General features: G+C 33.1%; 1 protein-coding gene and 1 long non-coding RNA gene across 2 annotated transcripts; both read right to left on the reverse strand.

The window, feature by feature from the left end:
- Positions 1-3,131: 3,131 nt before the first annotated feature.
- LOC148611930 (uncharacterized) lies at positions 3,132-6,998 on the reverse strand. Its single transcript, XR_015924614.1, has 3 exons — positions 6,522-6,998; positions 4,665-4,737; positions 3,132-3,531 (listed from the first exon to the last, which is right to left on the reverse strand). It is a non-coding gene; the product is annotated as an uncharacterized LOC148611930 (long non-coding RNA).
- Positions 6,999-17,023: 10,025 nt separating this feature from the next.
- LOC148611931 (arylsulfatase J-like) lies at positions 17,024-24,667 on the reverse strand. Its single transcript, XM_088592947.1, has 8 exons — positions 24,347-24,667; positions 22,207-22,393; positions 21,314-21,483; positions 20,863-20,974; positions 20,233-20,328; positions 18,421-18,664; positions 17,761-17,909; positions 17,024-17,312 (listed from the first exon to the last, which is right to left on the reverse strand). The coding sequence occupies exons 1-8, from the start codon at positions 24,578-24,580 to the stop codon at positions 17,044-17,046; spliced, it is 1,461 nt and encodes a 486-aa protein (XP_088449073.1). The 5' UTR covers positions 24,581-24,667; the 3' UTR covers positions 17,024-17,043.
- Between the last annotated feature and the right edge of the window lie 1,226 nt (positions 24,668-25,893).

A 25,893-nucleotide genomic window follows, 5' to 3' on the forward strand; every position in this document is an offset into this window, starting at 1 on the left:
GAAAGTGATTTCCTCAAATGTTTCACTATTTGGTAGATTATGACATTGATCCATGACAACGGGAATTACACAGAACATTTGATTTTTTGTGTTTACGTTTAGAAGATTTATAACCACCTTTGCATTTACAAGACAAGACAGAAATCTCTGACCTCTTGTTTTTAATAGCTTACACACTGCCTCACGGAGAGAAATTTGAATACAAATTTGAATAGATGGGATCATATCTACAAAGGCACTACCAGTTACTGCCTCAATCGGGTTTCGACTCAGAAAGCCTGATAATGTACCAAGATATTCTCTTCAGTTTCCAAAGTAGGAGATAGTTCCTTCGGTAAAATGGAATATGACAAACCAATTTCGATTCAGAACCAAAAAGTGCCTTATACGGAGGCTGATTGATAACCCTATGATGCGACCTATTTTTTCTGAAATTGTACAAAGCTAAGTACCTCAGACCAACGAGTAGTGTCATTGTCATTCATCCAGAACAACGTCACATCCTTCTTAAGGAAAATGTCTATCTTGGTCGGTTCTGGTGCAAGCAGATTTTGCATTTTTAACCTTGCTTATCTTATCAGCTCTTAAATCTTAGCTTTGGTGTAGATCACATTATGTTATGATGTATTATTTCTAGACAGTTCTAGAACTTGGAAAACCTTTCTTGTTGGTCTACCATTTTCAAGCAATTATAAATCAACTTTCCGATTCAATTTCTTTTTTTATTTGTGAATGAAAAATGTTCACTCAAAAATATTAACAAAAGTTCAGGAGATTAGACACTGGAGTAATCACCCTTAGGATTTTTAATTACTTGACTGAAGGGTATATAATGACGAGACTATAGGTAATGAACTATGCTATGTTGGTTTAATTACTTGATTAATATATGTTAATAAATACGTAGTTTCACATTGGCCCTGTTGTAGGTTTGAGGTCCGTCATATTGGTCGAGGCTGTCGTATTGGTCCCGAGGCATGGCCGAAGGCCAATACGGCTGTCGAGGTCAATAAGATTGACCGAAACCTATAACGGGGCCAATATGAAATTACATATTTATTGACAATTTTATTAACCAACTCAAATAGATTATTTGTAGAACAGTTGTTTTCGTGTTTTATCAAGATCATGTAGGTTTATTTGCATTAATCAGTCTTAAATATCCTTTTTGTATAAAATGGAAGATTTTGTTGTGTTTCTTCAGCTTTTAGTCCTGGTGATCAAAGTTCGTGAAATCCAATTCTAACTCAAAATGTCGATGTCAAACGAACGGAAGTTATGATGCCGTATTGGTCCTGGTGTAATCCATATTGACCCTCTTTTTTCATATTGGCCCTATACAGATGCCCGGTTTGAATTCATATCAATTGGTCAGTTTTTGACATATTTTAACGTATTTTGGGTAGTTGGTTAATAAATATCACATATATAAGGTCTTATCTTTAGTATTGAAAATACTGTACATAAGTGATTTTCACCTATTTTGTTTACAAATTATAATTTGTCCACGTTTTTATATCCAATTCTCATTCATGAAATAGCCCTGTGCAGGTCCGGGTGTGAAAAGAATAGGCTTGCTGCAGCGCTAAGCTTGTCATTAAAGGCGATTAAATAGTGTTCAGAAACCTAGCCGGGAGCTAGGCGCTTTGCCCAAGGATCAACTGGGGTGTGTGCCCAGGTGGTGGAATGGGGTATCCCTGACGTGTTACATGCTGGGGTTGTAAGACTATAATATGGAAAACCTGACCACAAACCATAGTGGTGCACCGTGTTGGGAAAGATGCCACGTTCCTCGCACGTTAAAGAACCCTGCAGTGGTATTCGATAGGAGTAGGAACCTTTGCGCTCCGCCACAGGAGGCTAAATTATCCGACCCTACCCATTTCTCCCTTTTATCTTGTGGCAATCAAATTTTGTCAACATTATTGCCCTTGTGTCCCATCCCTGTTTTCTTTCCACCATCATCATTTCATGTTCATTTCATCATCTCTTTCATGTTCATCGCCTGAATATAGCTGAAATATTGCTGCTCGGGTGTTAAACCAAACGATCAATCATTCATGAAATACGTCAGCCTACAACATATCGGCAAAATGAGATATCAAATTAAAGAATGATCACATTTACTGAAAGCTAGCTCAGAACATTTCAAAAAAGACAATACCATCAAATTTACCAGCTTTAGAAATGATCGGTTGTTTCAAATTCAGTGGCCAAGATTTGAAGTAGTAACGTCAAGTACTAAATAGGTAAAATTTGATGTAAATGACTCAATGAATCATATTTTTACGTATGGTTGCAAAAGGGGTGGAATATCTGTAATTGTGCCATGAAAAAAAGAATCCGAGAATATACATTGATTTGAAAATCGTATCTTTACGAATACATCTATTAAGGGCAGTTTATAAAACCATCGAATTTTGTTTTGAAGATGTACTCTATAGAGTATAAAAAACTGGACGAGGAACACCATTGTTGATTAAGAACCTGTAAGTACTGTTATATTTTTGTATCAAACGTTTATAACGGTGAAAAAAACTTAGTAATCAAATGCTTTTATAAGTTTATGAAATCGGTACCCATGGTTAAAAAGCTTTTATGTGAGGAATCTGTTGTGTTTATTAAAATCTAATTCTTGATTATAAATACGAGCAACACGGACCAGTTGTGAAATGTAAATTCTGTCGGAGGGTTCTTCGAGAATATCACCATCTAGGAATAAAAAATTAAATACAGGACAATCATAATCGTCTATTTTGTCATAACGCTGCGATTTTCTAGTATCATTGCTAAATCAGGAAAAGGTGTACGAGAACCGGTTATGTTCGACTTGTTCAAGTTCTTTTTGTTAGTTATCTTGAATATAGTTTTCGAAGTTAGGGTTATTTACTGTCAAACTATAACCAAGATATCTAAAAATATAATAAAAGCCACGCAACAGATAATTTGTTCAAGGATCTTTAAAGAATTTAGTCATGAGCTGTGATTTGTAAAACAAAATGGCTATGAGAGGAGCACAAGTAGTCCCCATTGGAATAACAAAAACCCGTCTGTTTAGAGTATTACCAAAACGAATACAAATAATTCTAACATGGGTTAATGCATGTTCACCCACATGAACAATTATACCAATCTTTAATATGAGATAATAAATGTTCACCCTTAGGAACAATTATACCATCCTTTCCTTGAATTCTCTTCAGTAGTTTCTGGGGAGAATATTTTTGAAAGTAATAACATAAAAATTAGAAATAAAAACATCATAGAATAGCAATTAGTCCAACATGGGTCTACACATTTCACGAAAATTTAACCACTAATAGGTCTTATCGCTTAAATTTAGTCAAATTTTAGTTAAAGCTAACGTTTTTTTTTTCGAAAAAATTCAGACTTATCCTATGTTCTATTATTACTAACGGCGGTCCGGTTTTTCAAAGGTTCCAACTTTGTGCAGGATACCCTTAGACAGAATCACAAAATTTAATTCAGTTCTGTTCTGTTTAATATTGCCATGGCCTTTGACCAAGTGAACTAAAAGAGAGAGAAGACGAAATCAATAACAAAACTAAAAACTGGCACTACTTTGTCTTTTAAAATATCGACACTGTTACATTGACTTCTGATCTTTAACCATGAAAATCAAGTTTACTGTATTTTTTTTTATGCGTAGTAGTTTGATCAAAGTAAATGAAAAAGATATTTACATGGTTGTTAAAAGTCTCCCACATTCTCCTCACCGAATGAGACTTCGCCGAAAGCAACATAGCGGTGCACCGTAAACAAAGATTTAGCACTGTGTTTTAACAAAACAGTTTTAGGTCACACATTATGCTCCCCTATCGTAGGCATAGCATGAAATCATATTAATATGAGGAAGTGAAACCTTAAACGCTCCCGGAGAAATATTGGTCAAGATAATCATGATGGTTTGAAATCTGACTTTTATTCCTTGCGAGGGAGGTGACCATGCAAACTAAAAATTAGACTCCCAAGACAATAAGACCTAAGTCCTTTCATATTTTTTGTCAGCCCTGTTATTATTACCTTAAAAATGGTAAAATTTGTTATGATATACGGTTTCAATGACATCATGCATTCTGCTATTGTGATGGTCTGAAATGTATATTGTCACAAATGTCCGGGCTTTAGTAATGAAGGAATATTCAAGAAAATCAAGATTATTGTGGATATCAAAAGAATTTAATTCAGGGTGAAAGTACAGACATGGAAAATAGACAAACACAACAAAGAACATAAATTAATATATACAAAGTAACAAAAGTAAATGTGCAGCTCGGACCCTGGGAGCATGGACCAGGTGCACGTAGAGTAAGCGCCCTCTGCTTTTCTAGAAACACCCGCCGAGTTGCGTATAAAAAGTCAAGGCCAGCGTAGACGAAAGTGGATGAGAAACTCATGACACGTTGAACAATGCCGACCATAAAACTTCTGTAGAGATGACTTCAATCTTGTAACCATATAATGTTGCTGCGGGTTGTCATGGTCTGAAATGTCTTTGACGTCTTTTAAACGTCATTTTCGTAAACATTAGAGTGTCATGTTTTTACAATTCCTATCTTGGAAAAAGCCAAGATTTGATTTGTATTTTACCATCGAAGCTAGCAAATGTTTCCTAGACTGGCGTAGTTCTCAATTGCACTTACCATATATAAGAGAATGAAGCTGTTATGACGCTATTTATACGTGCACAAACCAGATGTTAATGGTTTTTCTTACCTGAAATATAATGAAGCCAGTTGATAATACAACCATAAACGCCTCCTTCTGAAGTGTATGATTGATTAACTATTGTTTAAACGTAAATAATTTAAGTTTTATTTGTTATAAGCCTTTCTAATTAGTTGTCTCTTTGTGACGTCATATTCGTCGATTAGTCCGCATTTTGCAATTCGAATATCAACCTGATTAAAATCTCTATGGAGAGCAGATTAAGACAGTTTAGCGTATCATAACGGTCTGGTGATTTTGATCAGATTGAAATAACCCCAACTTGATGTTTTGATTCAGAATTAAATTTTGATTTGCACTGGAACCGATTGGAGACTCCCAGGAGGCTGAATTGCTCACCTTACATTTACATTTTTGCCTTTCAAGGGCAATAAATTAAACAAGGAGTTGTCCAACAATTTTGAATCAAGAAGACTTTTGCAGGACTTATCATAAGGATCATTTCATCATTTCAGCAATTGAAAGTTTCTTTCTATCATAGTTTTCAAGAAAATATTGGCTGAAAACTGTAAAAAAAAAATCACGGGCTATATATCTTACAATGACAACTTTGATTCTTCAGAGAGTTTTGTTGGCCTCATGATAATGATCAATTCATTAGTTGAAAGAATTTGGCTAATCTTAACGGTTTGGATATATATGCGAAAAAATATTATCTGACGTCTGTGCTCTATACTTAGTTACCGCTGCCAAGTTTTTCAATGGATCAAAAATCCATATTTTATTTCTATGTATGATACCCCAAGGAACATTCATTCCAAGTTTGGTTCCAATTGGTGAAATAGTGTCAGAGGAGAAGATTTTGAAATAATAATATCAAAATAGACAAAAAAGTCGAAAAGGGCAATGACTCAAACAAGGTTTAACAGATTAAAATGAAAATTTTTCCAAATATAGATATCGTCATGCTAAACACTTTTACCCAATGTCAGAATTTGGCTAAACCTAACGGTTTTGAAGATATATGTAAACAAAAACTACTGTCTGATCCTAAGTTCTAATTTTAGTAATAGCGGCCATATTTTTCGACGCATCGAAAATCCCCACATCTGTTCTTTGCAGGATATCCCAAGAACATTCTTACCAAGTTTGATTCTCATTGGTCCGGTAGTTTCAGTTTTCAGTTTTTTTTAAGAAATAGCATTAAAAATAGCAAAAAACGTCAAATATGGCAATAACTCAAACATGTCTTGACAGATTAAAACAAAAAATTGACGGCAGATAAATCTCGTCATGCTTAACACTTTTATCAAATGTCAGAATTTGGCTAGACCTAACGGTTTTGGATTAATATGCGGAAAACTACTGTCTGCCCCTTATGTTTTATTTTTAATAACGGCGGTCCTGTTTTTCGACAGACCCTTTAAGCCATATACTGCTTATTTCATTATACTAATTGTTCCATTGCCATTTTTTTTTTTCAAAATAAATTCAAAAAATCAGTTTTGCATGTTTGTTTAGTATTTCATATTAATATTGTTTCAAGTTTCATGTATACAGATTTTAAACAATCTAATAAAAATGACCTAAATACTGATAAGAACACTTTCTTTTCCAATTCTAACCTCAATCCCTTTTTGATTTGACAATATAATAAGAAATATTTGCGTACAGATTCATAGTAGACTTGGCATCATAACTACAAAAGTATACGTCTTCTGAATCGTTGTTATATCAGTACTAACTAAGATTGAACTATAGTCGGCGTCACATAAATAACATACTGTTAAAATTTGAATAAAAATATTTTCTACGACTTTATTGACACCTACCGTCGTTTAAATTGTCTTAAATGACTTGCTCATTCGTTTAGCCAAACGGCTTCTCCCTAAGCATTGAATTGTTAAATTCCGGTCAGAATTTAATTCTAGGTGCCAATATTTACATTGTAAAAAGTCGGCCATGTTTACAGTGATCGGGTTGCTAGGAGATGTTGTTTACGTTTAAATGGTTTGTCCAAAAACCGAAGAACACAGAATGCACTTCGGCGTTATTTCGGATATCTCGGATTTATTTTACGCGTACAACGTACAATACCGAGAAGTTGATCAAGCAGACGATTGTCACCGGAGTTCGACGGGAACTTACGAACTCCGTTTGTAAACAAATCGTCCCGTAAAAACCAACATGGCGGATATTAGTATGGGATTTTCCCGTAAGGATTTGTTACGCATGATTTAAGCTAATAAGCGACTTGTTTTTGAGAAGCTGTTTGGCTAAACGAATTAGCAAGTCATTTAAGACAATTTAAACGACGGTTGGTGTCAATAAAAACGTAGAAAATATTTTTATTCAAATTTTAACAGTATGTTATTTATGTGACGCCGAGTATAGTACCTAATATTTAACTGAAACTAGTTTAGCTCTTCACGAGGGGGTAATAGACAAAAACTATCACTCTCCGAGTCATGTAATAGAGCAGAATATTACCCTCGTTTTTATCCAATCAAAGTTCAGCAAATTGACACGAAGTATAATGTCAAATGGCCATCTCTCCCGTAGTGAAAACACCTGATGTGGTGATAATCAGCGTTAATGAACATGTATAGACGTTACGCGCGATGTTAGTACGTGAAAGCATACCAAAACGTCAGGATTATCAGCAACGCAAGCTGTTAGGAAAATTATCATTTTAGCTAGTGGGACAATCCTATAATACTAGAAAAAAGTGACGATGATTTAGTCCTATCCAAAGGAAATGGATGAAATATGAAATATTAAAATTGAAAAAAATAACATTCTGAAATTTCATGAATATTAAACCCGTAAAAGAGCATTACTAAACTAGTCAACTAGAACAAGTCTCGTATTTTGGTGTTAAGTGATTTATAATATGAATGAAAATGTTACCTGGGACAAGCTGAAAAAGTCGAATTCAAAAAGTTATTACCGTTAAGCTCGTGGCTTAAAGATAAAATTTGGTTCCCAATATTTTGTTATTTCTCTTAAACATCATTATATTCCGAAATTCATACGAAAATTCCGGTATTGAGCATGATTCTAGCCATATACTCTGATTTTTCTACGGATGTACGAACAGCGCGCGTAACGTGATAGAGTTTCGTGGCAGTTTGATTACTTTTGTTACTTTGTGTGTATTATTTTGGTTATTTCATATTCTTTGTTGTGTTTGGTTTGTTTTCCCTATCTGGTCTTTGTCCCTGGGTTACATTCTTTTGATTTCTTGGTTCCCTTAATTACTCTTTAACACGTGCCTTTTTCATCAAATTCATAACATTGAACTTTTAAGAATGTTCACATATTTTTTATGATGCAACGCCTTTTCTGATTGGCTGACATATTTTTTTATCATCTCAGACGTAAATTTCCAATATGACTGTAAAGTCATATAGCGATGTTTGATGAATCATATACATAAAGTCATTAATATCATTGAAAAATTAACATTTATTTTGAAAAAAAAATTGTGTTGTATTAAGTCTCCGAATTGTTATGTGTACTAAACACAATAAAAAAACATTTTTCTAAAAAAGAAATATTTATTATTATTATTATTATTATTATTATTATTATTATTATTGATATTTATATAAAATTTTGTTCGAAAGGAAATAAACATTGATTTTACATTTGCTTTGCCTTATCCACATCCCATGAGTTTACAGGTTTCCTTTTTTACATTAGAAAAAAATGAAAGGGACATTTTATTCGCCTTTAGTTAGTATTTTTACCCTTTTCACCTGCAATTCACTGGTAAGGCGAAATGGGAACACGCCATATAGTCTGTTAAGTATAAACTTCTAACTTACAGTGGCAGAGTCTCGTCTGAATATAGCTGACATATTGCTGTTCGGACGTTAAACCCCAACAATCAATCAATCAATCATACAGTGGCAGACCCGAATGAACATTTGGTTTGATTTTTTTTTCATTACCTAGTCATTGCTTTAGTTAAGTTCCCACTTATGGTGTGTTAATGAGTCCTCTATAATATGACCTTTTTGATAGCAATATGAAACCACATATCTAACATCAAACGACGGGGTTTAACTACTTTTCCTTCAATTTTTGCATTTTTCGTGTTTGCTTAAGGAATAACTGATGTCACTTTAATTAGTTTCCATCATTTCAAGACAACAAGGTGCCTTAAATTCTTTCTTACAAATTTGTGTTTTTGTTTTGTTTTGTTTTGTTTGTTTGTGTTTTTTGTTATGATGTTTTAGGGAGGAGCGGTTCCTTAGTGTAATAGACGAAACACATGTACATATAATCGGTCGTCTGATCAAAATAAGAAGCTATTTTAAGATGGTAGACAAAGGAAGTCACTGATATGGTTACTACAGGGGACCCATACTTACAAGACAAGTAAATTTAATTTATCTATGGTTCGGAAGCAAGGGGTTTTTTTTAATTGATATTTCTGTTCATCGCTGAGTTATTATTTGTAATCAAATCATATTTAGCAGGAATTGTTGTTGAGATGTTTTAAAAAATATAGAAGTGACGCTTTGAACAGATGAGCGTCCGTGACTTTGCTAAAATAGAAATTGTGACTTTTTTTCTAAAACACAGATACTTCGGGTCAGGATTTTTGTTTTATTTTGTTTTGCTTTGTTTTGTTTTGTCTTGTTTTTGTTTGTTTGTTTGTTTTTGTTACAGAGAAAAAAAAAGAGATGATGTGTTATAACAGCAAATATTGCACTTATACTATCCAAATGTCGTTTACTGATATATGGAGTTCGACTGGTATATATGACGTCCTATATACCAGTCAACCCCCATATTTCAGATTTTGCTGACCGTCCCTATCATCATGTATTTTGCATTGCTCCACGTATACTACTTTCTACAAAATAATTTCATAACAGTTGCCGTAGTTAGTAAAATCAGGATATGTGAGTAGATATATGAGTCGAGGTCATTGTCAAGATTTACATCTTTGATTATTTTGATAAGCACTGTTCGATTTGAAATGATAAATAAAATATGGAGACTGACGTGTATGTCTCAACTAAACAAATAAATTGCACACAGAAGCGCAATTTTAGTTCTTCTTTCTTAATAGTCCCAGACAAACGTAATTTCGTTTGTCATATTTGTGATCTAGAATTGAAAATTTTCGGTGATCTTCTCTGACGACTGCTTATACGCCTTGGGAATGCCACGTGCTTTTTGAAGCAAGTAAAAGGCCTTTATATTAGCACTATCAAAGTCGTTTAAACTTACTGAGGAAGGTACCTTGAATCCCTCTTTTCCTATGTTCACGTTCCCATTACACGCGTGTAAATGCGTCAGCCACTCACATTCTGTCGTCTCTTCTAACATCATAGTCCCCTCTTGATGATTTCTTGGCGACATTCCGAGATTCATTTCCTTTGCATTGTTTTTTAAATGTCTAATTACACCAATAATTACACAACTTGACAACATATTGTCACGAAAGCTACTTTTACCATGGGCAAAATGGACGCACGGCAAACGAATTTAATACGAAAATGAACCTTCCTGTAGATATCAAGCAGTTTTTTGTTTTAGCATGCCAAAGATATTTCAACCACTCGCGAAGTGATTCCTGGAGTCAGCAGACTCGCCGAATGTTTGTACAGTTACTTAAGTAGTCTTTATGAACAGATTGTTTTACGACTAGACCTGAACTGGAATCGTACCACCATCGTAAGTGCATCAGGTGTAAACTTCGGGACAGCGTGACACCGGCTGACGTGGGTATTCTTTTTTGTCTTTGGTATTTTGTTGTCAAGATAATGCACAGACAAGACAAATGGATATCTATTAGAAAATATATGTAAATGTCTTCCTTGACATCGTGTTGGGTTCAACACAGTACTGGATAAATGTACATTTTCAATAAATAGAAACTACTTTGATTTTTCTATGCATTTCTGGGTAAAGGATATGTTCATAATGGATAAAAACTCATTTATTTCACTTTTAAAAGATTATTTTCCTATAAAACCAAGTTTGGACTTTGGCGATATGTCAAAGAAACAGTTGACAAAAATTTTGGATTGAGGTATATATTCCCTTTTCCTGTGTATTTTATTGAATTCAGATATTACACAAAAATGTATGTGCACGAAAAATCTCATGTTCACACATTTTTGAGAAAGTAAAGAAATATGAAAACCTTTCAGAACATTTCGGTTCATAATGTATTGACATTCTTATGTGAGTACGAGTTGAACTTCAATACAAATCTAAGTAGGCCACCGAGTAATTTTAAAATAGCTTTTAGGTAGAAATCTGCCCTACATTATAACAATATGTCTTCTTCATTACTACTGAACATCTGTGTGATATTTTATATTAAATTTGAATATTCGTATGGAATGAACGTCAGCGACGTCCTATAAAGGTAGAATGTAAGACCAGAACTATGAATGGACAGACATATTTTAATGGAAGTGACGAAATGTGACGACACGGAAATAGACAATAGCGCAAGGGCGAAGGCTCTGTTATGTCTAAATACGACATTGCGCTTCGTCCATCATAGGCCTAGTCTAAAATTATATTAATTCAAAGCTTGTTTTGAATTCAATTATTCAATTAAAGTCTGTTAAAACTTTAAAAAAGGTATGAGATGCACATACATAGTTAAACAGAATTCTTCTCTAAATAAAATAATTTTTAGAGCTTTTTTTCAACTTGCAATTTCCTTTAAGTGGGAAAATGCATGTCCTTCTTAATGTCTTTTGTTGAAGAAATAGTTGTAAGACAGGTGCATATCAATTTTTGTATTTTTGGCTATTTGAGAGGCCCCAAAATGTACCAGTAACAATGGAATATTACCAATGATTTGAGTGATTTCAGCTAGTCATATTTACTAAATGATAAGTGACCATACAGGAACCATCTCACACACGACATTACATAACATTACCACATTCTTAAAAATTCAAGTATGCACGTGCATCTACTTCTTTTTTTTAAAACAAACAGCTCAATTAAATACTCAAAATAGGCTTTGTTCGCCCATTATTAATATTTATATTTAAAAAGCAATGTTATCAGATAGAAGAAAATTACTTGTATGAAGACTACAAGCTACCTAATACTGGTGGATGATATGATAAAGAGGTTAAAGTCATAACAATTCACAGCTATTCAATCTAAAAGACAGTGACCAAAAAAATCAGGCGTTCAGTTGCAACGAAGAAAGACACTTTGTTATAATATATAGTTGATTTCTATCTTGAAAACTACTTAAATCACTCAGTGGACAACCTAGATTTGAATAGAAATAGGAACCACTCTATTTCAAGCTGCTGCTGCTGGGCCATAATACGGAAAACCTGACCGCAAACCATAGTGGTGCACCGTGTTGGGAATGATGCCACGTTCCTCGCACGTTAAAGAACCCTACTGTAGTATTCTCCCGGAGTAGGAACCATAGGGCTCCGCCACAGGAGGCTAAATTGCCCGACCTTATCCACCTCTCCCTATTTCCAGTGGCAATCAAAATCTGTCGACCCCATTGTCCTTGTGTCCCATTCCTTTTTCATTTCATCATCATTTCATGTTCATTTTATCATCAATTTCATGTTCATTTTATCATCAATTTCATGTTCATTGTCTGAATATAGCTGAAATATTGCTGCTCGGTCGTTAAACCCCAACAATCAAACATTTCAAGCTGCTGTAAATGTTTTTTATATAACACATCCGGGCGGAGATACCGGGGTCGGACCCCATTTGTTGTAAAAGTTTGATTTTTCGTGCAAAATTTGCAAATTTTAGTCTGAAATAATTATGGAAACCGTACTTTACAAAATTTCCGGAACCATCCCTAGATGATTGTCACCTGTATTATCCAAAAGGAATTCGTTCTAAGTTATTTTCGAACTTTCAAAGAAACTTTACCCGTGTCACGCTGTCAAGCGAGAGAAATGATCGTGGACAGACCGATGATGTCTGTCAAAACGAATACCATTTAAAACGTATAGTATGCGTCCGTTTTTCGGATAATGTGGAGCGCAACTTTTCTCCGTATACTATAACAAATTAGTAAACACCTAATAATATCATTATGATTTGTATTTTTGTATTTAATAACCACTTGGATCAATCCCACTACTGGTGTACTAAAGATATTCGAAGGTATACTTATTCACCAGCCAAGTAGTCAAACCTGTCTGACACGAATTATATCATAAGTTATTCATCGAAATGTACACTTTTTCGAAGGTCGAAACCATTTAAACTAAGGCTGAATTCCTTGTATGACACGAAGTAGAACATCTCGATTCCGGATTTTGCTTCTTATCACAAGATTTTTGTTTCTGATAGAAAGAGAACGAATATGGTGTAACGCAACAAACGCACAAGAAAAAAACCTTAATACAAAATAGTAAATATTTCCAAAGATAACCAAAGGATCTCAAAAAATTGTAAACACGCCTTCGAGTAAGCCCTGAAAGGTCCCAAAAACAAAAGTAATATAATCCACGGAAAGAGAACGATTACACTTCTTCAAAATGCACAAAAAAGTAAAATAACGATATCTAGTTAAAGAACAGTCGCAGTACCCGAAAGCTAGATTAGGACAGTCATATTAAAGAAAGACAAAACCATAAATAAGGCCAGCACTAGAAATTATCGGTCAATACAATTCCACAAAAAATGACAGGTGCTAAAGAAGGCAAGATTTGATGTAATGAAATACTAAAAATGACTTAGTTTTTATGCAGGGGTGCAATTAGGGGTTGGATATTTCTATTTGTAAGAGCAAAGCTCAAAGTATAAATAATAACTTGAAACAAGACATTTACAAATAAATGTATGAAAGGCAGTTGATAAATCTGTCGGATCTTGTATGAAAGAATGTGATTTATAGACTATATTTCTATAAAAATCTGGATGAAAAACATCATGATTAAGAATCTGCAAGTGTTTTTAAATTTGTGTATCAAAGTTTTGTAACGGTGAAAAAACTTTGTCAATGTTTTTAGAAGATACTGATATCAATACGTTTGGTGCAAAAGCTGATTAATTAATTTTTCGATTCAGATCTTTCTACGCGTATTTGGTTCTAGTACTGCTAATGAGAGGTTACTCTAATGTACTACATACCGGAAATTGGAATATCAATATGATTGGCAATTTTGTATTTTATATCAACATTTTAAATTATTAATATTCAACGGTAACTGAAAATGAATCTTAACCATGTAAATAAATTCAAATCCTAATTATATCCGTCTATCAATATGCTTTGATTAATATGACGAAGTGATGCCCTTTTCATATTCTGGAAATAAGTTTATTTATATTAAAATGCGTTTCTCGGTCGAATTTGTTGGGTTTTCTTGACTTATTATCATTGATAGATGAAAAATGACCTTTATGCAGTCTTCAGATAGCTAATATCTTTAAAACCATAGTGGATAGAAACGTTCTATTGATAAAATGATTGCTGTGATAATGAATACAAAAATCGTCCTCAGCTGTAGAACAACTCCTAATGGCAATTATTAATCTTTGAAGACAAAATATGACGTTTTTGTTGTTCTTGCCATTACACGTATCTCACGACATTATATTGTTGAAATAATAATTTATTTCATAAGTGACACGATTTTTTGATTTTTGATTAGATCAAAATTTCCTTTATTATCTCATAGACCAAATTGTGCAATGATTGTGACGTCATCAAATTTTTTACTGATTTACGCACTGAATTTTGGTACTTAAATTAACTTACTGTGAAAGTACTTTAACTCGTGGATACCAATTTTCGTGGATTAGGGTAGAAACACAAATTCGTGGATTATTGAATTCGTGGTTTTTATGTTTTCAGTATACACTTCCAATGAAATCTCTTTTTCGTTAGGAATCAAATTGCGTGGTTTGGTCTTCCCACGAAAACCACGAAAATTGGTACCATAGGAACAATAGTACTTTCACAGTATAGGAAATGACTGTTATATTTTTTCGGTTTATTTGAAATAACCTCAATGCCCGAGGTGCTACGCTTGTTATTTTGTGTGCACCCAGTGATTGAGATTATTTCTACATGAAAAAAAATATAACAGTCGTTCCTTAAAAAAAATGATAAAGAATATTTAAATTATCTCGGAGTTGTAAAACGACTGCTAGCTAGAATCATTGTCCTTCAAAGAGAAAAAAAATCTCCAGATAATATTTCCTAAATCATTATACATTTTGTAGAAGGAGTAATCAAGGGAACCAAGGTTATAGCGGTTTTCAAAATAATGTAATCCAGGGACAAAGACCAGACATGGAAAACAGACATACACAACAAAGAACATAAAGTAACTAAAATCATACATACAAAATAACAAACGCAAATGAGCAACTCGGAGCCCCCTAAAAACTGGGAACATGGACCAGGTGCACCGATAGGGTAAGCGTTCTCTGCTTTTCTAGAAACACCCGCCAAGTTGCTCATAAAAAGTTAAGTCCGGGTAGACAAACGAGGAAAGAAAACTATGTAGAAAGAAACATTTAATTGATGATGCTTATGGAAAGACAAAATCTGGTCTTTTCGATTGATCAAATACTCCCAATTTACAAGTATTTAGTTATGTATAAACTAATGAATGTATTAATTCAATAAACTCATGAGTGGTTATGGTTGAATTGTGAAATAATATATTACCATCGGTCTAAAAACTACTTAGCTATTAAACGTTAGTATGCTTTACCTATCATGTTTGGTCAAATGTTTTGTTGTATAAATAATTATTTCGATCGAATTTGTGATCCATCACGTTGTAGATGGTAAAATCCTTGATTGTCAGCATACAGGTCTAGTAGTTTCCTGATTCGACAAGACTAACCTTCATGCCACCTTCTACGATATCGCATGATGATCGAAATATATTCGTGGCCTTGTGTGTTTGTGAAAGAAGTAATTTCTTGACATGCAAATAGATAATAGGTACATAGAAATCGTTGTAAACTTAAATCTGATTGGATAAGGCTTAGAAAATTCACAATTATGAAACGAAAGTCCGCTGATGAAAAAATGCTACTTACTTACTTTCAATAATTACAACCCGGCCTAAGAGTCATTATTGACAATGACGTTTTTAAATGTGAATGTAATAATGCAATGAAAAAATTAAAACAAAATGTAACAATTTTTTCATACCCTTCAGCTTAAATTTTGAACTAATCATATTTGATCATATTTGATTTAACCAAATCAACTGTTTTTCGAATGTATTGCAAAATTGGAAGTTATAACTCGATAAAGACAAATGAGGATGGTTGACAATAAAACTGTGAGAAAATTATTTTCCCATTGTCAAATATCTATTTCTATATAGTAACATTACGGATGCTTTGTTTGTCATTGTGCCACTTTATGTATTCTTAAACTTTTTTTTTTTGGCATATGGATTCCCCATTTTTTCGATTCCGCCTTTTATCTACACTCCAGTTTTGTTTGTTTGTCTTATCAAAGTACATTTCATTTTGGTTAGTTATATTGCCAATGTTGCAGAACTTGCCGTAATTCTATGTGGTAACTGGTGAATCCTTAAGATACCGTTGATTATTTTTCATCCATAGAATTTCTATCTGAATATTGACTGAAAGTCATCTACAGACAAACGCGACAATCAGTTGTTAAATTTGTGACAATAGAATAATCGGTATTTTGATAATCGATAATAATCGATGATTTTGCTCACCGTCATCACATGGGTTCATGTGTAAATTGTTTTGTTCGTTAATATAACCAATTGTGCATTTGAAGTCTCAATTACTGAAAGTTTAATGATAAAGCAAAGATTTTATTAGTATTTCTACCGATTTACATTACCCTGCGGTTAGATTTAAACCGAATATGTAGAAGTTGAGTGGTATATGAATCTCTATACGATCCCAGTCTTAATCTAATCTATAGTACATGTAAAAATTGATAGTTCTATCATAGACCCTGGAAATAAGTCTTGTATTGTTTTATTAACTAATATATTTTTATAACATTAACCTAGTTAGTCCTACATTGTATGTAAAAAACTCAAATCGGTATTTTAAAAGCATTAATACTGTCGACATAATTAGTACATTTTCGTAGAACGAAAATATTTAAGAATAACTGCTTTGGGACGTATTTGTAATGTTTTCTAAATAAACAACGAATAACATACGTTAATCAAAATTAATATAGTGATTGTCGGCAGTTTATCTCATTCACGGTCAGTCGGAAGAATAGGCCTTAATGATTTGATCACGATAGCCGATCGAGATAGCATGTACTTGATTTAATTCTGGGAACGAATATGTTAGATCGTAATATTGTTTACTGAAAAAAGAAACCAAACACATTTTCGCATCATTTATTTATCTAACCCATGGCCCCCAAAAACCTCCTTGCCTATCAGGATCGGCCCTCGGATCACTTCTAGCCTCTTGTGGACTTATAGAGGTCCTATCAAAATCTGCCAGTCTATTTAACAATTCCCTCACGATGACTGGGTGGCTGGAAGATAAATCTCTAGTTTCTAATGGATCGGCGGTAATGTTGAACAACCATACATTTTTATTTCTTGGTTCATTTGGCGTCTGGCGTTTCTGGCCAGTCACTGTGTTGGGATTGTACTCACGGCTTCCTTTAAAATATTAAAAAAAAGGATTTAATTCAAGAAAAGTTTTGAGATATAGTAAACTTTTAAAGTAACGAACACTTTAATTCAAAATCCTCCAAAAATAATGAATGAAATTAGTGAATATTTCTTTGCTGAAAGACAAAGCTGATACATACAAATGCATTTGACTTTGATTTCATTAAACATACTGCTGATGAGAGGTAACTTCCTGAAATACTTGAACAGCATACCAAAATTTTCATTTTTAATATGTTTTATTTTTGTTTCCAAGAATAGCCGACCATAAGGACATTGGGGTATAAAGAAGTTCAACAGTACAGTGATGCACAAATATTGTCTAAAACTAATATTTGAACTATAGGATTTCAATGAAATGGATTACCATACTTTGTATTAATTTTTTTTTTGTACTCTGAATGTTTGGTTTAAGTTTACAAAATGTTTCTTGCACCTGTTTTTCCTGTCAAAAGTTTCATATCTCCAATTCTAATAGCTGCAGATGTGCGTGAATCGAATGTGTCACTAGCCCATGGTTTGCCTACTTTTCTAGCTAAAGGATCTATTCCATGTAACAAAACTCTTCTCTGAGATCTTCCTCCACTATTTAAAACGAAAAATGTTCACACCATGCAAGTTTATCTGAACACATTTTGGTTGTAGTATGACAAGACAGTGACATTAAAGGTTGAAAAGAGTGCAAAAGGTATATTAAGGATGTTTGCTGCTCTGGTTGAAAGTAACAAGGATTTCAAAGGGTTATGAAATTTATTAAGATCTTGCTAGATCAATAAATGCAGAAATAAAGGATGGGTTAGTGTTATTTCTTTAGATACATTTTTGTATAAGGATCTGCAGCTTTGGTGGGAAAAAAGATTTCTCTAAATTTTCCATAGGTTTTGTCTCAGTAGGTTTTATATATCGGTTTTATGAGAGACAGAATTTCGCCTTTACTGAGATTTGCTTCCCTTAGAATCCAAATTAAATCGCTCCTTTTGCCACAAATTAAGCTCTTTAAATACCAATATATATTTGAAATCTTTGTCATTTACTCGAGTAACCTGTTATACCGCAAATAAATACAATGATTCTTTTAATATTGCATAATTCTTACTTTATTGCTTTCCATTGATCGACTCCATCAAGAGGTTTAACTCCGATGTAATTGCCTTTTCCGAGATTTATAAATGTCGGGAACCAGTCGGTGACATGCATCAGTTCTGTTGAAATGCGACCTCGGTTTCGCATATAGCCCCCACTTACAAATCCAACTCCACGGATACCACCTTCAAAATTACCACCTTTGTTTCCACGCAGTGGATAATTACTTCCACCCCTAATTACCTGACCACCATTGTCTAAAATTAAGTATATTAACATTGACAGATATGACTTCATATATAATTACATAAAAACTATTGATAAGAATGTAGGAGAATTCGCAATTTGTGTGTATTTGAGTGTGTGTGTTTCTTGTATTTTAGTTATGAAACACATATCTGTAGTAATCTGTTTACAGTATTTACCCTGTATAGGCTGAATAATGTTATTTTCACACCTTAGTGAATTGTTATCGTATGGGCATGTATATGCAAATGTATCTGAACCTTTGACAATTCCTTCCTAACAACCATTTCATAATCAGATTTCATTTTTCAAAGTTTATAGTATTACAGATTCATTCATACCTAAAACACTGGGGTTCATTCCATTTATTGTAGATGGTAGAATTTCTTGGTGATGGATTTGGCTTGCTATTTCGATTGTTTTGTTTTGGGTACTTAAATTTTGGCTTTAGATCTTGGTACGTAATTGTACTTAATTCTAATGCTGCTGATGAGAGGTTACTCCTTGAAACACGAGTACAGTTTATCGAAATTTGTAATAAATTTGATTGCTATTTTTTGTTTACTATAAATCACGACTCCAAATCTAAACTGTAATTTTATTTTTTTTAAGACGATTCATTATGGTCTACCGTCTATGTATTTGATTCCTAAACTCCACACGAATCCATACAAACAGGATTGATAGATAGATCTGCAAAATATACCACCAAAGCTCATTGAAAACTTTTAACTTCTATACTCAAAGCTATCAAAGAGGGTCTCCAGCTTGCCATAACACTTATTACTCTCTTAGTGGTATGAATTCGATGTGGATCCCGAAAAAATTGAAAGATCTCGAAATCCTCAATTCAAGATGATTATCAGAATACAATAGCATTAAAACCTATACTTTTTCAACTCATTTAACTTCTGTTTCCCATACTTAGTTAACATCCAGACTCAGAAACATTATACATCGTTGTTACCAAAAAAAAAGACTTTACACTTAGATACAAATATGTAGTTCTTGATAAAGTTTCCTCATACTTTGTAAAAAAAACCAATTTCAAATCATCTTCCAAATATAATGAAGAAGAAGTTTTCAAAATGCTGGAATTTTTGATCGACCACATATCTGTCCAGTATGGTGGACGCGTTTTCAACAAACAGTCGGCATTCCAATAGGAACAAATTGTGCTCCTCTACCTGCTGAGCTATTTTTTCTCTCTTATAAGGCTGATTTAATAGTCGATCTGATCCAAAAGAAGAAAAATCCTTTAATCTCAGTTTCCGCTTTATAGATGACGTATTTTTCATTAAACATTCCTAGTTTCGGGGATTTGATACATCACATCTACCCTAAAGAACATGAGATAAAGGATGTGTAGTGGAGTCCAAGTTGCTCATTCAGTTTTTGTTACTATACAAAGTAATAAAAACTGCATGAGCAACTTTTTTGCTTATTTTATGTTCATTGTTGTGTGTGTCAGTTTTCCATATCTGGTCTTTTCCCCTGAATTATATTCTTTTGATTTCTGATAGAATCTTGGTTCCCTTGATTACTTCTTAAGTTTTCAATGTGTCAGCATTGAGCATACCTGATGAAAAAATAAGTATTGTGTTTTCCCAGAGTCCCTGATCCTTTAATGCTTTGGTTATATTTCCCACTCCTTCGTCTATAGCTGACACCATACCTACATCAATTCAAATAGAATTACAAAGTTGTTAATACAGAAAAAAATATACTACTTTGTTATATCGTATTATGATTACTTTACTAGAACTCCGGCCTTGCTATATAGCAATATTTTAAAAATTATAATTGCCTATATTTTTATAATTAAGTTAAATATGTATTTAACTTACCATTTTTGTTATTATCATATATCAAAATATTGCATTGGCGATATATAGTAAGGTTATAAATTAACCATTTTATCATGGAGGGGATTTGGATATTTCTTAGGAAAAAAGTAATCCAAATTTTGTCAAAGAAATAATGAATTAATGATAATGATAATAAAAACTTAAAATAAAAAAAATTACGAAATTTAATAATTCCCCAGCCATGGACGGAAAAAAAGATTACATATTTCTCTCATAACCTAACAATGCATATTTTCAAAAAAAGCTTTTTTCTCCGGATGACGCTTAAAATTATTTTTGAGGTTGCACGAAAAACCATTTTCTCATAACGAAAAAATCGTTATGTGCCTGAGTGATACCACCTGCAAAAACCCGTCTTTCTCTGGATTGAATGTTAGGGTAAAGATTAACATATTTCCTTGGAGCGTCGACTGGAGAATGTGGTGCCTGGTATGGAAGGTATATAAACAAAGGCTGCAAAACACAATTTTAATCATTGAAAAACAATTTGTTTTCATTCTATTAACAATGTAATTCATTGTAAATCATTTTGATGATGAATCGTTAATAAAGTATCACAAAGTAGCTATGATTTGTAAATACGTTTCATTACAAATCCAGAAATACCATAAAGTGACATTCAGTCTAAGATTGTATATGAAAGAAGAAACTTTTTCTAGGGCATCATTTTGCGATCAACGCAGTCATTAATAACAAAACGTTTGGTCCAAAAGCTGAATCAATTAAAATAGTAAGCAAGGCGATGAAATATATGATAAAATATTTATGTACTCTTCATTTCCTGTTTCTTACCTTTCTTGATTTATGATTTTGTATGATATCTACGACTTTATCAGAAAACAGTTTGGTTGAATAAACCCTTTTTGTGTTAACAGGAGTGCCGTTTTCCCTGAAATCATGTCCACACATTCCTTTGTGACATCGCCTGTGGTGATAATGGGATTTCGAACCCACAAGAAATCCTTAAAACATTATAATAATTCATGCATCATAAATTAGGATTTTCGCTTTCTAAAAACCTACTCATGCTCTTCTAAAACTGATAGGATTGAAGATAAAAAGAAAGAAGCCTCACCTGCAGCACAATAGAAAAATGCCTCTATATATTGGATAGTTAATTCTATGAACTAGTATGCTTTATTGGTGTACTCGCACTACTTTCCTATGTTCAAAAATACGTCTTTAAATTGGTAAGAAAAAAAAATAATCCCTCCCACTTTACTCCCAACTCCCAACGTCGGTGGCTGTTGCTAGAAAAGGACGCTTACATATTGGTGCACCTAGATTAAGTGTACTCCGGTTTGTTCATTTCCTTTTGTTTCTATGTGCGTTTTATTTTAATTATTTCATGTTCTTTTTTGTCGTTGCCTATTTTCCTTGTTTTGGCTTTAGCCCTGGATTATGTTCATTTTGAATTTCGTTCAAATTATAGGCCCTTTGATCTTTGCTTTCTTAATTCCTTGCCCGTTACTCTCAATTCCCTCATTCTCACTACCGGGTTTTCACTTCCCGTAGTACACCAATGCTACTGTAATATCTATTTTACAAATTGTTTAGTTCATTGTTTAAATTGAATATTTGATATGTCATGACATGATTGTAAATATAATCGTTTCTAGCTATATTTCACCTTTGTCCCAAATGTAGACCATTAATCTAAGAATTTAACATATCCATAAACATACCATAAAATGTATCAAATCCTCTGTTCATCGGCATAAACTCCTCTTTATAGAATCCTAAATGCCACTTGCCTACACAGTGGGTGTTATACCCTGCCTGTTGTAACTTGTCTGCTAAAGTATAACTGTCCGTTGGGAGTGCTTTTGGTACTGAAGGCATGATGTTGCCATGTTGTAGACCGGTGTGTATCTATGATATTATGAAAAAAACATAAGAAGAGAAATTTAGATATTTCATATGTACTATTTTGCGTCTTAGTAGACAGTATTCAATGGTCGTCTTTATGAACTCGTGGATCATTATGGTGTATCCATCTACACCATGATAACCTATTCATTCACTGAGTCAAATTTCCTCTTCCATTCCCAGACGTCAAACTATATTAGCAACTCTGTTTCTAGACAAGTGGTTCCCAGGAGCATAAATCGATCACCTAGTTAAATATTTGCCTTTCAAAGCCAATCACTCTAGAAATGAGTTGTCCAACAATTGTGACTCCAGGAGGACTATAGTAGATCTTATTATAAAGATCATTTCATCAATTTAAAGTTTCTATCTATTTTAGTTTTCAAGATATTGGCTGTAAACGGCTAAAAACATATTTTTTGCCTTTGAAGGGCAATAACTCTAACAAGGAATCGTCCGAAAACATTAATCTCCAAAAACTTTTGAAGGCCTCATCATAAATATCATTACGGCAACTCAAAGTTTCATTTCATCTATTATAGTTTTAAAGATATTGGCTGAAATCTGTCATTTTTCACCTTTCAAGGGCAATAACTCTTACATGGAGTCGTCTGACAACTTCCCCTTGATATTTTTGTAGGCCTTAAAATAAAGATCATTTCAACAATTAAAAGAATTTGCTAACCTAACGGTTTTGGAGATATACGAGAAAGATTTCTGACTGACCCCTTTGTTCTATTTTTAGTAACAACAGTCCTGTTTTTTCACGGATGAAAAATCCCCACGTCAGATTTAATGAAAAATACCGTAAGGAACATTCAAACCAACTGTGGCTTCAATTGGTTAAGGAGTGTCAGAGGAGAAGATTTTTAAAAGAAATAACATTAAAAATAGCAAATAACATTGAAAAAAGGGCAATTACTCCAACATGGCTTGACAAATTAAAACGAAAATTTAACGCAGATAGATCTCATCATGTTGAATACTTTTAGCCAGCCAGAATTGTTTTGGAGATATGTGCGAAAAAACTAAAGTCTGACGCCCGTGTTTCTAATTTTTAGTAACGACAGCCATGTTTTTCAACGGATAAAAAAATCCCTTCTTCAGTTCTATGCAGAATAATCCAAGTAACATTCATATTTAGTTTGGTTTCAATTGGTCTAGTAGTGTCAGAGGAGAAGAGTTTTGAAAAAAAAAATGTTAACGACGACAGACGAGGACGACGACGACGGACGCCAAGTGATGGCAATAGTTCACATGGCCTTCGGCCAGTTGACCTAAAAAGCAGGGCTGCTTACCCTACCAGTGCAATATGATCATACTCCCAGTTTATAGTGGAGTCCGGGTTGCTCATTTACTTTTGTTTCTTTGTACGTGATATTTTGCTTGTTTCATATTCTTTACATCAGGTGTTTATTTTCCTTTTCTAATTATTATTCTTGGATCATGTCTATTTTCAATCGCAGTTTGAATCCTGGTACTCTTGGTTTCCCTAATATTTTGCCTCTTAGTAGTCATTTTTTTTTCCGAAACGAGTCAGTATTGAAAACGTGACCGCAGTTTACAGTATAATATTTTAATATGGTATATTTGTTCATCCAAATGAATGTAAATAATCGCTTTATTACCACTGCAAGAGGCTTCCTGTTGCAATGAAAAAAAAAAAACAAAAAAAAAAACAAAAAAAAAAAACAAATGTTAATAGCCTTATCTAATCGATTGTGAATTTTTGTATAAAATGTTGCACTAAAAAAACTACTGTTAATTTTGGCATGCAGTCGCTCAGGAATATAACAAATAAGCCATATTACCTTCACGTATAGCAAAGAAAAAAAATCTGATGATAATCCGCCAAGATTGGTAACAGCTAACTGTCCAATTACTGTTTTCAATGTTAAGAAATTTTGGACGGTTTGAAAAGGCAGTTTATAGTGTTGCTAAGATAAAAATACAAACCTGGTATCTACCGGACAACAAACAAGACCTTGTAGGTGTGCAGATAGGTTGCACATAATAATTCTCTAATATTACACCATTTCTTGCTAATCTATCCAGGTTTGGGGTCTTGATCTCGGAACCATGGTATCCAATGTCATTATAACCGAAGTCATCTACTAAAACAAAAACGATATTTGGAACACTCAATGCTACATCAAAACAAATGGCGGCTACAACGAGCTTATAAAACATAATATATGCAAGCCAGATTTATGAAAGTCGTTTTTCTTCATGAATCAGACATATTTATGTTAGCTACGGATGTAAACCTAACGCGATTCGGGAACAGATGCAAGGTTATGGATATGGTAATTGTAGAAAAGAAGAAATATCCTTGATTTTTTACAGCTTCCGTGTTAAATGTTATTGTCTTTTACTTCTGGAATACCTGCAAAGTTTTATTGAAATCAACTATATTCTCATATCACATACTGACGTACAAAACATATTGAAAACAATTGAGCTCTTTTTGTATGTAATGCTATGACTTTTATTACCATTTTTCCTCGTTACATAATATAAATGCAGAATTAAGGTGTAGTATTATTGATTGTACTTACGTGTAAAAAAGGAATTATAATCTTAGCGAATAAACATTTTACACAACACTCATCAGAATTCTTTTAAGGAATTGCTTTTTGACATTATTAGTTATTGATGATTGATTTTATACATCAGATTTATGTTAAATGCTTTGGCTCGAGTATGAAATACTACAAACTATGCTAAGGAAAACTGGCATAAGTGTAAATGTTTTGCCGCTCATTATTTTTTTTGTAGTTTATAAACGAAGTATGTATGTTTATTGTACTTAAATAGGGACAAAAACACATAAGATATGTATCATTTGGCGGTTATGTTTTTTATATTTGAAAATAATCAAATAATTCCAGTTATAGTTTAGTAAAATAAAAGAACCGTACATCACAAGCTGTTGTAAATCTGATCAAAATCGCTCCAATGTTTGAAAACTTTTTTTTTCAGTTTGAGATGTACATGTTTTTTGTCTAATTTATGTCCCAATCCTACATGTTTTAAAATGAAATCACCGAAAAGAAACATTTTTACGATTGGATGACATAAAGAGAAGTAAATAGCTTAGAGAAATATATAACTATATAATGTTATTTGAGTTACTCACGTATAAAAAAGTGTCGGTTTCTACTTAATGAAATCTGAGAATTCTTAATCTTTTTCTCGTTCTTTTATAGCAGACTCAAATATCAAAGTGTATAAACCATAGTTAAGGTATACCTTTTTTTAGGATAATGTTTGCTCAATTAAGTTAAGTTTTAGTTAAGTTAAATTAAGATATACCTGGAAAAAATCAGTTTATGGCTCCGTGATTGTGTTAAAAGGGTTACTCTATTGTCTCCTATTGGGTAAATGGAACCATTCTATCTATAGACTATGTGGTTCAAAGAAAGAACGGTAATTTACACGGTTCTTTGTTATATTTAATATCCGCTATATCAAATTCAACTGATAAATCATGACATTATGAT

Source organism: Perna viridis, chromosome 7, assembly GCF_037379345.1.
Source record: "Perna viridis isolate PV_CMFRI_1.1 ecotype Kerala chromosome 7, ASM3737934v1, whole genome shotgun sequence".
In the NCBI taxonomy this organism is placed as follows: Eukaryota; Metazoa; Mollusca; class Bivalvia; order Mytilida; family Mytilidae; genus Perna; species Perna viridis.